A 14,642-nucleotide genomic window follows, 5' to 3' on the forward strand; every position below is an offset into this window, starting at 1 on the left:
GGCGGCCGCGGCGCGTCGATTTATGCTCGCGACGCGGAGGGGGTGAGTCGCGCGCAAAAAGGCCCGGCGAATGAATATATAGAGCGCCGAGATACGCTCTCTCTCGCGTTCCTCCCGAGCTCTCGGACCTCCGAAACTTTCCTCGCCCACGCGCGTTTATCTCCCTATGGCAGACGCAGGCGTTCGTAATCAGCAAAAAATTGCGGGACACGCGCGGCGCCGATAAATCTGATTTCTATCGGAAGTATTCCCGCGCGACTTTGGTTCGCGAGTCGGCGAGATTTATCGCGGGGCCGGGGGAGGGGGAGCGGGGGGCAGCGCGTTTTTACGAACCTCGCCTTCGCGAGAGTCTTCGGCGAGATATCGCCGCAGGCACAGAATGACGAGCGGACTAATCGCCATCGTCGGTGACGCCGCGCGTGCAACAACGCGACGATAAAAAGCAGGAGGAGGCTGCGCGCCGTCGTAAACACGTCGTCCGAGGGAGATCCTAACCTCGTGGTCGTCGGCGCGCACACGCGCGTAATCGAGCGGCTAATAAACACGGCGTAATATCAGCGTAATTACCGCCGCCGGTACGAGACGGCACAACGGGTAAGCGATAACGTATCACGCTGCGAGTGACACAAATTTCCCGCTTTTCCCCATTTTTCCCCCGCCCTCTCTCCTGCCCTGCGCTGCCCTGCCCTGCCCTGCCCATGCCCTTTTTCTCTTCGGTGCGGCGTGCGAAATTAACGTCAACGCGGAAATTCGTTGCCTCAACGCCGCGCCGGCGACTACGAGATTACTAATCGCACGTCCGGGGGTGTGTGTGCGCGCGTGGAAACTCTCCGAGAGAGAGAGAGAGAGAGAGAGAGAGAGAGAGAGAGAGAGAGAGAGAGAGAGAGAGGAGCAGTACGCGTACACACATATATACCGAGATGAGATGTAATACACACCGTACACACCTTCGTGCGAATTAATGCGGCCGGCTGGTGTACATACATATACATATACGAGCGTCTGGCGCGTAAAGTGTTTTATCGTCGCTACGATGGTTTGACGTAGTATACGCGTTAATTACTTTTGCTTTATGACCGGCGAGCGCGAGAGACGCAACGAGGGGAGGAAAAAAGGGGGAAATCCGGGGAGAAGCAGCGGCAGCGCCGCCGCCACCGCCGCCGCCGCTGGCGAATTACTCCTATCCAAAGGATCCTCGTGATGCAAATTATCCGACGGCTTTTTACGCTTATTTTCCGAGAGCTTTAACTACCGACAGCAGTCCCGCGACGAAAATTTCGCGAAGAAGCTACCGCGCGCGCGCATATTTTTCCGCGCCCGTTAATCTGTTCTATTTATTATCGCCGTTCATTTATCATTCCGTTTGGCCGTTCGCCTTCCGCGCCGGCCAGCCTCGTCATCGATTTCGTTCGGTGTTCGTCGGGAATTACGCGGTTTCTCCTCGCCTTCTCTTTCTTTCTCCTCAACCTGAAACTCGACGAAATGTCTTGGCGAATTATTGGCCGGTGAATGATTCGAAAATCGATCAGGAGAGGATCGTATCGCCCGTCGCCACGGCACTTTGCCGCTCGATGTCTCCGAGGACTTACGAGTCCTTGAAAGGATCTCTCGATCAAGAATCGACAATCGCTGACGGCGTTGTTTCTCTTCGTTTCTCGTCCCGTTAGCAAAGGCAACGATAACGGAATCTAACAAAGCCGGTAGCGCCGCGGAAGTGACAGACTAGTCGAATGCGAGCGTGGGAAGGACGACGAGGCGATTCGCATGTGAAACAGGACGAAGCCCTTCGAAGGCTCCGCGTGTCACGCGGACACGCACGTGAAGATAATTCCCGTCACATCGACCCCGCGGGAGACGCCGGAAGAGCGAAACCTACCCCGGAGACTGCCGTTCCCGAAGGCGCGATCATCGCGAATCGTCGATCCGCGAGCGGTCCGTCTCGCCGCGAAAGCATCTCTGTCTGTCTGTCTGTCTGTCTCTCTCTCTCTCTCTCTCTCTCTCTCTCTCTCTCTCTCTCTCTCTCTCTCTCTCTCTCTCTCTCTCTCTCTCTCTCTCTTTCTCTCTCTCTCTTTCTCTCACCTCCCCGGGAACGATCCTTGGGAATCCTCGCGTTTATATCGAGCCCCCTCCCGGAAACGAAGCCACCTCCCGAAGCGTAACGGCTCCCTCGAGCATGTTTCTTTCGGCAGATCGGCTGCAACGCATGGGAAGACCCTCTCGCAACTATACCATTGGCTGGGCCCGGGGCTGATGATCGCCGCGATGATGGCAACGACGACGACGACGATGACGACAACAACGACGACGACAACGACGACGACGACGACGACGACGACGACAACGACGACGAGGACGATGATAATACGGTGAGATGCCGATGATCGTGCGATTCCCACAAGTGCACCGCCGTCGAACGGCCCGCATACAGACACATATATTCTCCACACACACACACACACACACACACACGCTATCGTCGAGTCCTTGGATCCTGCGGAGCGTAGGAAGATCTCTGCGCGCACGGATAGCGGGATCTTCTGTCGGGAACCTCCAGAGCGCCTCGGACGCGCGACGCTTGCGGATCCTCCCGGATCCTCGATTAACGTCCTGCGTGCTTGCAAGTCTCTTTGATCCTCGGGATCTCGTCGTTTACCTGGGACAACCCGTTCGACGGATCACACTCGGCGGGCGATCCTGACAGCCTTCGAGGAGATGGACGCGGATGGAGAGCCGGAAAGCTTCGCGAAAAGCACATGACAAATTATACATGGATGTCTCTCGTCTTTGTTGTTCTCCAAATGCATATATATATATATATATGTGTGTGTGTGTGTGTGTGTATATATATATGTATATATATATATATATATACACATGTATATATATAAATATATAGGCAAATATATATTTATATATATTTCCGCACTAGAGCTCTATGTAACGCACGGAGGACACTTCAATGCGGTTTCTCGCGCGACGTCATGATGTAATAAATACTTTATACATGTATACACATTAATTAATATACGCGGCCGACGCGTGACTTGTCGATAATGTTAATCAATTAATATATATATATTGCGACGCGCGCGCACTTTAATTGATAAGTTATCGGAGATGAAGTAACGTGAGCAGAAAGCCGAGAGGATACCGACTTTTTTAATATATATATATATATAAATTAAAATAATATACACGTCGCGCGACTCCCGTTCATTGCTTTAACGTCTAGCTAACCGGATTATTTAAATATTTATACATACGGAGGAGAAGGCGAGGAAGAAAAGAGGAGGAACGCAGCTCCTTTCGATCGACTCGCGCCAAAACTTTCGGTCGACCGCGCGCCGAGCGATCGTCGGGGACGAATTTTCTACACGCGATCTCTCTCTCTCTCTCTCTCTCTCTCTCTCTCTCTCTCCGTCGTTCTGCTCTCGTCGGAACTTTTTTCTCGTTATTACCGTCTCTCATTATGCTGCCCGACGAAACGGCTCGTCGTCCTTTGCGCCTTGAAACGAGCGCAAAAATGGTTTCTTCGGGTCAGCTGGCATTAATGTCGGATAATTGAGCAACTGTCAGAGCGCGAGATTGGATTTTCCTTCCACGAAAATGAAATAACGCTTAATCTTCGTCGATATATAAAGGTGACGAGACGCACGAAGCTGGCGCAGTTTCGTCGTCGAGTCGACGCTCGTTTTTTACACGCGACAACTGATTATTCCTGTTTTTAAACATATCACTCGCATCGTGTCGGCGCACGGAGGCTAATTAGTCAGTGCTCTGTCAACACGTAAAGTTTCGGAGGAGAAAGAGAAAACGAACGCGCGAACGAAGCGAAAAAAGCACCGACCCGATCGTTCCGCTCGGCGTCTAACGTCACTGTAATATTCTCTAAGGTACTAACTCGTTGTTTAAATTAATAATTATTTTAGCATAAATATACATATACGAGTCTCCGAGTCTCTGTACATATTGTCTTCAATGTTCGTTTCTAATCGATCAATGTGATCTACGTGTTATGACGAAGGAGAGAATGGATTGATTTGACGCGCGAGAGTGGCGCAATTGTTTCTCTGCGTGTACGCGCGTGCGGATGAGAGGAAGAGAAGGGGGGCGGGAGTGCGTGAATGTGAGGATAATTACGCGAGAGCAGTTAATCACGTGGCGTCAAAAGTGGTCACGCCCGATCGTCACCGTCTCGCGCGAGTCGAGCCCGCCGATATAATAAAGATATCGCTAATTACGCGCGCCGCCATTGAATCATCGTCGCTCGCTGTCCCTAGAATCAGCTCCGACATGGAGAGTCATCGGAGAGAGCCGAAAGCTCTCGATCAGCCGAGAGCAGGACCTCGCGCCTCTTTTTCTCTTCTCTTCGAGAGAAAACGATGCGCAGAGTTCCTCGCGACAAGCGCGCTCGAGTCGCGACGGCGACAAAGAGGGTGACGAGGAGGAAAGTAAGGAAGAGAAGCAAGAACAAAGTTAACAATAACGATAAGCGGCGTCGCGAATCGAGCGTCTCGCTCGCTCGCGGTATTCTTCATTGTAAACGTGTATCGCACCCTGTCACACACACACACACTCCGGAAACACGCATCACATTTCACGTGCACACGTGACACACACCGAAACTCGAGTGCACGCGCACGATCAAAGCCTTGCCGCTAAGCCTTATCTTGTAACACGAGGTTTCAATAAACTGCTGAAAGAAAAGACTTCCGTACCTGTGTTTCTCGTTCATTCAGCCGGAAGACCCCATCCACCGCAAGCCGCAAACGTCCGATCTCCGCGCGTAGTCTCCTCCTCGTCGCAAAGTGTCGCCGCGATCGTCACGGAGCGGATCCTTGATCGATAGACACGGTTGCGCGTCTATCTTCGCGTTTGTGGCGAATCGAAAGAGTCGCAAACTCGCGCGACACGTCATAGACGCGACAGGTGAACGCGGCGGACTTTCAGACCGCCGAGACGTCGTCTCGCACGCTGCGATCCCGCCGGGAACACGTCGTGGGCTGCGCTCAATAAACGTCTCTCCCGTCTTCTGTCTCGTAGGTGGTTCTTTATTCTTTGTAAAATCATACAGCGAAAGCGATCGGATCTACACAGTGTAGTGAAGCGAGATACAAGTGAAGTGAACGTTCGCGGCACGAGCGACGGCCGAATCGAACGTCGCTGAGGGCGCCGGCAGTTCTCTTTCTCCCTCCCTCGCTCTCTTTTTCTACCTCTTTCTCCTTCTCTCTCTCTCTCTCTCTCTCTCTCTCTCTCTCTCTCTCTCTCTTTCACGTCCGTCTCACGGCCGGTCTCAACGACTCCTCCACCCGAGGGACGATTCTCCGAGAATCCGGTGGAAGGAAAGGAGAAGAACGATCGATAAGCGCTCTGTCGATGAACATTTCTTTCTCTTTACTTTTTACCGCCGAAACGGATTCTTGCCGGTCTTCCTGAGAAATGTGCCGGAAATGTATATTTCGCGAATACATGTCTGTCGCGCGCTCGCGAATCCTTCTACTCGTCCTCCTCATCGTCGTCGTACCTCGGCTGGAGGTCTCTTGACGCACCGTCGACTCGTCCACGAACCGTCTCTCTTTCGAAGGTACGTACGTTCTTTTGTCAACGTCTTTCTGTCTCTCTTTTGAACCTGTGTTTCTCTTTTGCTCTCTGCGGATTCGTTTTGGCCCGAACGTAGCGCGAGGTTCTCTCGTAAAAATCGTTCGCTAGAAGCGCCGCAACCGCGGACCGTCCGCCCGCGCGTGACTTAGAAACTTAATAACTAATTCCGACGAAATTACAAGTAATGCAAATGTACGTATATACCTAAGGTCCTAATAATAAAAACTAGAAGTTTCCTCTCGTGAGATTATAATTATCCAAAATATATGTTACCTAAAGTTATATCGTCGTAGTCGGCTTGGTGACGTCGCGGTGATTGGCAATCAAATGTCCAGCGATGTTGATTCATGATTTCGCGCATGTGTGTGTATGGTGTGTACAAGCTCTCTCTGTGTGTGTGTGTGTGTGTGTGTGTGTGTGTGTGTGTGTGTGTGTGTGTGCGTGTCCTGTGAAACAAATGCCTTTTATACAAATAGCTCTGTGGTACAGAAAATTTGATTTCCCCTACTACAGTATATAGGTGTGTATATATATATATTTATATATATATATGTATATATACACACATATATATACATATATATATATACTTTTATAATAGCTAATAAATAATCCTTAATAGTTCGTCAGTTAATTTCTGTGAAACCCGCCTATCCGGCGCTTAAAATACGAAATCGCTTACACGCTTATAATATTTTATACGCTCTGTCTTCATTCTCGGAATTTTTCTTAAAAACCACGATTTCTCTCTCTCTCTCTCTCGCTCGCTCGCTCGCTCGCTCGCTCTCGTTCTCTTTCTTTCACTCCCTTTCTCTCCTTCGTATGTCTCCGTACGTCTTTTACGCATATTATATACATATATATATATATTTATATATATATATATATATGTATATGTACCCTTACTTATATTAATGATTTACCGTAATGGTGTGCGGCGTGCTTAAGTTACTGGTTGCACTTACCGATATCACCTGCCGCGCCGGCAGAGGGGGGATCCGCGCCCTACACCCTCGCGGCCGTAACTTTAAAAAGCTTAAAAACCTCGTACTTAGGCTAACGAACGTTAACGTCGCGGCGCGTGGCGCCGTCTTCACCGAGCCCGTAAAAAGGCGCGTCGCACGGCCCGGCACTTTGGTGCCGTCCCGGACGCGACGCGCGTAAATGCAATCAGTAGCGCGTATCCTCGCTCTCGTCCTTCCGATCGCGCCAGACTCCCCGGATCCCCCGATGAGGCCGGCGACCGCAAGAATCCCGCGTGGAAGCTGTCCGCGGCGAACACGCTCCGGGATCGCACCGGGAGTCGAGAGCGGTGGCTCGAAGAGAGAGCCTCGGGAGAGCCCGGGAGTCCTGGACCCGGTCGAGTCCTTACGTGGCCGGGATACGAATGTGTGAAATGTGTGACTCGAGGTGGATCCGTGCGACGACGAGGACAGAGGGAACGTCTGCCTTCGTGAGAAACTTCTAAACGCGTGTGTCCACGTGTTTTGCTGTGTGTACACATGCGTGTGTGTGTGTGTGTGTGTGTGTGTAGGTGCATGGGTGTGTACAGGAAACTCGCGTAATGCGAAACGTCGGTGCATGCCGAGGACGCTTGTTTTTCGCACGGTGTCATGAGCGAGATAGAAAATGCGGATTTGCGGTGAGAATAACGCGGCAACGATTTTCGGATAAACGATACAGCGCGAAGACTGCGAGATATCGAGAAATCGCTCGTCGATCGCTGCAAGAGCCGCGACAATGTCGCATCTGAGTCGGCGGTGACTTCTCTTTCTCTTTCTTTTTTTTTTTTTCTAATTTTTCCCTCTTTCTTCGTTTTTTCTTAACAACGGAACAAACTCCTTAAGACTGGAATGTGCGCACGGGGATGATGATACTGGGAATTATTTTGATCTTGGATCGCGGCACCGCCACGGGTCTGAACACCCGTAGATCGATCCACGCGGATCCACGTCTTCCTGAAAAGTGACCTTTGTGTCCCTGGACGCGCTCGCGCGAGTCCAGGAACCCCTCCTTGACGATCGGTCACGCGTCGGTTCGATCTTCGAGCGATTCAGATCCAGCGAGCGTTCCGCTACTCGCTTATCCGAGGAGATTACGATTGCTAAGTCTATACATTCGCGTAGTCGTAGGATTTAATTAATTTACTCGCTTTTACGCGGCTAAACCTAGCTGTATCTGCTCGCCGCAGCTTCGCTTTAGAACCGGAAACTGAAATAAAAAATGTACTTTCTCGCAATATACTCCCTCCTTTCCTATTTTTTGTTTTTCTTTTTTCTTTTTTTGTCGTTTCTTCTCTTAGCGAGATCAGATCGGCTACCGATCACGGATGAGGAATTGAAATTTCCTCGGAGGTTCCTCGCAGAAGCGTCTAATACGTTCGTTCGCCATGATTTTTCTTTTTCAGCGACTCGAATGCGTGCGATCATTTCTTCCCTCGCGTATAAATTCACAACAAAATCGACGCACGTTCGTCTGTGAATTTATTACAGATCTAGCAGAGAAAAGAAAAATGCGAACTCGTTGGGGTTGGTAGTCGATTTCTCTCTCTCTCTCTCTCTCTCTCTCTATCTTTTTCTCTCTCTTCATTTCCCCTCTCATCGATCTACGCAACCTTCTCGCAACGTTCGTTATAACAACAACACCGGCGGCATTTTCGTTTTTTCCCATACGATGTCTACCTACGAACGTGAAGATTTAAGTCTCACATGGCAGTCCGTTTGATCTTGTCTCCCACGTATCAACTCGAACATCCCCAATGACTTTACGGCAGCCCCGGACGCCAGGCTCTCTCTTTCCAAGCCGTCGGCTGGCTGCCGAGCAAGCTGAACATTAAGACACATCTACACGGAGAAATAGAGTTTCGCTATTATTATTATTTTATTTTCTTTTTTTTTTGGTTCATCTAACGAGCAAACAGTGTTAATTAGAGTTTATGTATATTTTATATAGGTAATAATTGTAATAATAATTAATAATAATAATAATTCGTAATATCAATTCTCATTCCAACAACAAGTTTAAGTTTATCATCTGATACTATTTATTTTTGTCTCTCTTTTCTCCCCTCTCTCTCTCTCTCTCTCTCTCTAACTCTTTTTCTCTCTCTCTCTTTCTCTGTCTCTTCCTCTCCTTCTCCTTTCTCTCGTACAATCCTCCGTCCCTTTTCACTCCGCGTGCTTTCACCCGGTTCGCTCTTTCCCCTCTCTCGATCGATACTTTCTTCCTCATTAATATATCTCTGTTTATTATATATATATATATCTTTTATTTATCTGTTTTATATATATATATATATATATATGTATAGACTGATATCAACACACGTATAACATCGACATTTTTCCGCTCCCATTTCTTCCTTTCTTACGTCTTGTGTCTTTCCTCTCGTTCTTTCTTTTTTTTTGTCAGATCGGCTATCGCGGAGAAAGTTGCGGCTGCTCCGACGCGGCGCCCGTTAATCACAAACTCTCTGCCTCCTCGTTTTATTCGCGCGCGAACTACGAGTGCCGGACCGCGTCGCAAAACTTAACGACGATCCGATCAGTCAATTGTCCCTTGTCCACCTCACTCTTACCTCCTCCTCCTCCTTTCTTGTTTCCGCATTTAGGTTTCGGCGTTTAATCAGTTGAACATGAACTATCTGTCTCCTCTATTATGCGTCTCTCTCTCTCTCTCTCTCTCTCTCTCTCTCTCTCGTTCTTTCTCTCTCGCCGCACACATCTCCGATTTCGTTCTCGAGGAGGACCCGAAATTTCGAGGATCTCCTTTTGTTCCTCGCTCCCCTTCGAGTCTCGAGCGCGCTCCACGCCGAGTGTTCGTCTCATCATTCTTTTCCTTTTTCTCGTCTGTGTTTCTTTCCTCACCCTGCTCCACCGTTAACCCCTTCGCCGCGTAGAAGACGCACAGCGATGTGATAGCGCTCCGTGCCGCTGAGAGAACGCGAAATCGATGTCGCCGTAGCGAGAGTGTCTATAATTGAGAGGTCCGGCCGTTTGTTCCTTAGTATTCAATATCCTTTAATATTCAATTCCTCGCGGAACAAGTTTGCCAGCGGAGAATTCTCTCGCCGCGACGAACACTCGGCTAATCGATAAACCAAGTCCCGCTCCGCTTCTCCTCCGGCCGCCGAATCAAACAAAGCAACGAACGATCGCCGGCGTAATCAGAAATGCATCCTCGAAGATTCATAAACGTCTCCGAAAACGCTCACTTACCTTTTCACTTATTTCCTTCCCCTCGATGAAACGACAACTTCAGCCAGGCCGACCTTCGAGCAGCGAAAGGGTTAACTCCCCCCGCCTCCCGAACCGGATATCTCTTCCGCTCTCTTGTCTCTTTTGGCCAGATTCTCTTTCTCCCCCCCTCTCTCTCTTTCTCTCTCTCTCTCTCTCTCTCTCTCCGGATATGATTCACGCGTCGCTTTGCGCGCAACGCGCTTGCCGCGCATACAACTAAGGTCTCTCCTTTTTACACTCCCCCTTAATGGGATGCACAATATAAACGCGATGAGAGGGCGGGCTGGAGGGAAAAGAAAGTTCGTCGGGACATAATTACTGCGATAGAGGGAACGCGGCAGCGCGCGCTGGAAGTGGATATGGTGTCTTCTCGTCCTCGTCGAAAATCAACGGGCAAATCGGAGAGAGAACGCAACGGGCGAGACTGCGTCCGCTCGACGGCGTTCGCGGGACGTTGCCCGTCTCTGAAACTACCGAGATTCGCTCGATAATCTTCGACCGTGTGTGTATGTGTGTGTGTGTGTGTGTGTTGCGTGTGTAATTTCCTCCTCGCTTCCTCTCGCGCACTCGTTCTCAGTTGTCTTAATTCTACCCTTAACGGAATTGCGCGCGCGTGCGCGAGTGATCTAATTCCTCTCAACGAGAATTAAGACGCGCCCTCCGCGCGGCGAACTTGCTTTTTCTTCGCTCCTCCGCTCGTCTTTCCTTTCTTTTCCACGTTGCACCAAGCATCTCTCGTTGTTGTCGTCGCGTTGCGCACCCTCCTCGATAGACTGGATTCCCATCGATTCCTCCCTCGAGAAGTTACCGAGAAAGCTGGAAAACGCGAAACGCGCGAGAGGGGGTAGTAGCTTCGATTACGAATTTACAGAAGGCTCACGGAAGGTGTGAGGGAAACTGAAAGAGTCCAACGCTCTTCTCTCCCTCTTTTTTCTCTCTTGCACCTATCCATTATTTAAGATACCTCCGTGCTCTGGCACTTCCAAGTTCAGGTAACCCTTTGATACATTTATTTTTTCTCTTCCGGCGATCACTGCTTCCTCGAGATGATGGAGTCCTCTCCGGCTGTCTCCCTCCCCCCTCGCCCCCTCTGATAATAATAATCGTATAAAAAACTCGTTTCGCAAGCTCGTTCGGCCCGCGATGCGCAACGCGCGTGGCAGTATATTCTCGATAAGTAGACATTGTATATACGATAATGATACATAGCGGTGTGTGTCGTTCGTTCATGACGAAGCCGTCCATTAACCCTTCTCACGGCGACGAAAGGGCGTCGAGAACGCGATGTGTCTTCGGAGGAAACGACGACATTGCGTCGGCGGTGGATCGAATGAGAACTACCGCCACTGTACGGTCGCGCTCCGAGATGCATTTCGTGCAGCGCAAGATGCACCTAAGTGACGTTGACGTGTTATAGCGCGCTTCTGTCTCTCTTGTCCGCCCATCTATCTGTGTGTGTGTGCGTGTGTGTGTGGCCGTTTGGTCGACGGTGTCGATACTATTTTGCCAGCGACTGCCGCGAATCGATACGTGTCGCTGCTAATAGTGCGACAATTAACCCTTTAAGACCGGGAGTGCTGCGCGATGGAGAAACAATGCTGTTTGAGGCTTTGTTTCCGAACACGGAGGGACGAACCGTATCTGTGGGTGTGTGTGTGTATGTGTGTGTATGCTTGGTGTATACATATCATGGCGGTTTAAAATAGCGTAAAACGGCATTTCGAGCGCGAAATGCGTACTTGAAGAGAGACCCGGCGAGTTCGGATTCGGATTCAGGTACACTGATAAATCTCCGCGGATCGCTCTGATAATTGCTTGTCCTTCAGTCGACGTGCTTCCGCGGCCGGCAACAGCGCGGCGGGGAAACGGCGAGGGTAAAAATGCACTTTCGCGGGGGAATTACGATCGCGGCTGGTATAATCGCCCCCGAAAGAAGAGACCCGGTCTCAAAGCGTTAAGCCAAGGATCCTCGGATCCGAGGAGGATCGAAATTCGGAAGCCTGGAGCCTGTCCGAAGAGTCAACGGACCGAATATATCCGGGGGATTTGGGGGTGCAAGGGCGGCCTGAGAGATCCCGCCGATCCCGACTCCCGATTCAACTCGCCGAGGATCCAAGGATCGGAGGGCGCGAGGATCGGGAGACTCGCGGCTTTCCACGGACGAAAAGATTCTCTGGCTCCTCATTGTTCCTGGCGAGCGCGTTCGCCGCCGTTCCTCCGCTAATTGATCCGGAGGACGATTAATATCGTGCGCTCGACTTTGCGTTACTCGTCGTTAATTGGAGGGGCCGATCGATGCCGCGGCTTTATTACTTCGTCGTCGTCGCTCACGGAGGGAAAAGGATGCCGGATTATTCGCGATTGCGCCGCTGCAAAATCGCACGAAATTCCGCCGGACGCGAACTGAGAGCCAGTGCTCTCGTGTTTCTCGCGGTGCTGCTCGAGGGTGAAGCGCTCGTGTCTCGGGGAGGGCGAGGCGCGAGGACGACGTCGAGTCGCGGTCGAATACGCGAGCCACCGATCACGGCGACGGCAAGTAATCCGGGGCGAGGGTGAATCCGCCCGGATTACGAAGGGAACGAAGCGTAGAATCGAACTCGGCTCTTTAGAGGCCCGAGAGACTTGAGGGCGATCTGCTCCTCCGAAGGATACCGCGCGATCGATGGGAGAACCGCAACTCCGCTCGCGATCCGCCGCACGGTGGACACGTGCGCTCGTCGTCGTCCACGTCCTTTGTCCTTTCACTCGAAGTAGATATCTCGAAATCTCCTCTTTTGTCGATCCTCCTCCCTTCTCTCATCGATAAATTTATTTAGATTACTTGGTACGCGCGGTTAATCATTTTATTTAGTACGATTAACGCTCCTAACCCGTAAAATTGTCCTGCTATGTGTGGATGTGTTAGCTGGTTGTGTGTGTGTGTGTGTTATGTGGAATTGGGTGTGTTCGTTCAGCTGTGTGTGTCCACGGACGATTACTCAATAAATAATAGGCTATCCTGGTTGTTTGAGGCCGTGCGATCGTCAAGTACTCGGTCGTCCTCCCGTCGGTGCGCCCTCGGTGAGAGCTCGTACCTCGTGCGACCGCCAACGCGACCGGTCCAACAGCTCCGTTGCCCTTCACACTTCTTCTTTATCTTTCGCCCTCTCACGGGAGCGAGTAGAATCGATTAGAGCGAGCGGATCCTGGGATCCTCGGGCCCTCGTATCGTGCCTTCCGATCCCGGATCGTTCCCGGATCGTCGGTTCCGCGAATCTTTGGTTTCTCGGATTCTCAGGCCCGCGGTTCGTCGGATCCTCGCGATTATCGTTCCCTACTCCCTCCTCCCAGCCGCGCTGTTCACTGTGTAACAAGTGTCCTGCGATCACGGGGTGCGACTGAACGGGAGGATGATCGACCATGCCTACCACCCGCTGCCGTTGCGTCGCGTCGTCGTCGTCGCTGCCGCTGCCGCCGCCGCTGTTGCTGTTGCTGTTGCTGTTGCTGTTGCTGCTGCTGCTGCTGCTGCTGCTGCTGCTGCTGCTGGTCGCGCGAGGACGATCGGAGACGGCCCCAAGGAAATTCCTATAGATGCACCTGTGCGAGACGCGCGATCGGGTTTTACAGGTGCCACTTGGCTATCAGTATCATGATTAGGTGGGGGGCGAGGGTGGTGAGCGACGCGCCGCCCGTCACCCGCACGTCGCTGTCCTTGAGGAACACCTTCTCCATCACGTGGATGATGCCGTTGGTGCACTCAACGTCCGGACGGAAGACTCGAATCCACATGCCCTGCCACTCGACGCTGTAGCCTGGAACGAGAGACGGACGATGACGTAAACCGAGCGGGCAAGACGACGGCGATCGGTCGGAGAGCCGCAAAAGGGGAAAGAGATAGGGAGGTGGTGAGACGTGAGGTGGCGGTGAGAAGATGTAAGTGAAAGCGCAATGCGATGCAAAATGCAAAGCTCGGTCGATCCGCGACGCGCATCGAGAATTCGATGACGATGACGAGACAGTGGGCTGTGGGGCGAACGTGTGGGCTAACTAAAGTGACAATCTCAAGTGACGAGATGAGGTTAGGTTTCCGGGCTGAGGGGACCAGCGGGGCGACTCGGTGGCTGGTTTGTTCTAACGACGCGCGATCTGCTAAGGCTAATGGCTGCGGCAGCTTCATTTCCGCAAGGCTTGTCGAACAAGCGAAAAATGTCGCAGAGCAAAAGCACCGACGCCGGGCCGTCCGTGAGAGATTTCTAATAATTATCTAATCTCTCGGATCTAAGGTAAATGTCCCAGTAACCGGACGTTTAAGCGTAAGTCGTCACAAGAAATACAATGTACAATGTTAAGGATAGTTTTCATATAAATATTTGCATTTATTCGAAAACTCCAGATTCCCTTAAGCAGAGAAAAATGATTTAAACCAATATATAGATCTATTATTAATGAAATATTTACACAAGTAATACGAAGCGCGTTAATGTACCAGTGACCGGATAGTTGAAGTGAGTTATGGTCCAATATTCGGATAATAATTTGCCCCAGTGTCTGACCGCAATTAGAAAATTAGTATGCTAACGTAATGCTAACGGGAAATAATATAAATATAGATGCTATCTGTTAATGAATTTATTAACGATTGACCAATATTTTGCCAAACCACAGGTGCATACTTATTAATTTTTATTTTAATATAAAAGTATCAAATTGGATATATCTTTTTCCAACTAGTCCTCAAGTATTGGAGCTTTTTTCATAATAATTATTACTTTTGTTCATTATATTGTTAAAATAAATAGTAAATATTTTTTTTTCAAAGTGGTC

The 14,642-nt window shown here is 50.5% G+C and overlaps 2 protein-coding genes across 17 annotated transcripts in view; one reads left to right on the top strand and one right to left on the bottom strand.

Annotated features, from left to right (window-relative positions):
• tmod (tropomodulin) overlaps positions 1–4,709 on the top strand; it is a 63,001-nt gene extending 58,292 nt beyond the window's left edge. For 7 of the 12 annotated variants that reach the window (XR_003113253.1, XR_003113256.1, XM_025301077.1 and 4 more), the window contains one exon: positions 2,190–2,306. Coding sequence is in view for 1 of the 12 variants with exons in the window: in XM_025301079.1 (XP_025156864.1) it covers positions 2,190–2,251 (62 nt within the window). In the remaining 11 variants the exon portion in view is untranslated. Of the gene's footprint in view, positions 1–2,189 lie in introns of all 12 variants that reach the window. The other 5 variants (XR_003113254.1, XR_003113255.1, XR_003113258.1 and 2 more) reach the window with 2 other exon arrangements.
• A 2,788-nt stretch (positions 4,710–7,497) lies between these two features.
• Positions 7,498–14,642, bottom strand: part of Fas1 (fasciclin 1 Fas1 domain-containing) — a 43,818-nt gene continuing 36,673 nt past the window's right edge. For all 5 annotated transcript variants that reach the window (XM_025301084.1, XM_025301085.1, XM_025301086.1 and 2 more), the window contains one exon: positions 7,498–13,630. In XM_025301084.1, the coding sequence (XP_025156869.1) occupies positions 13,440–13,630 (191 nt within the window). In that variant the 3' untranslated portion in view covers positions 7,498–13,439. The remainder of the gene's footprint in view (positions 13,631–14,642) is intronic.

This window comes from Harpegnathos saltator, unplaced genomic scaffold, assembly GCF_003227715.2.
Source record: "Harpegnathos saltator strain DR-91 unplaced genomic scaffold, Hsal_v8.6 scaffold401, whole genome shotgun sequence".
In the NCBI taxonomy this organism is placed as follows: domain Eukaryota; kingdom Metazoa; phylum Arthropoda; class Insecta; order Hymenoptera; family Formicidae; genus Harpegnathos; species Harpegnathos saltator.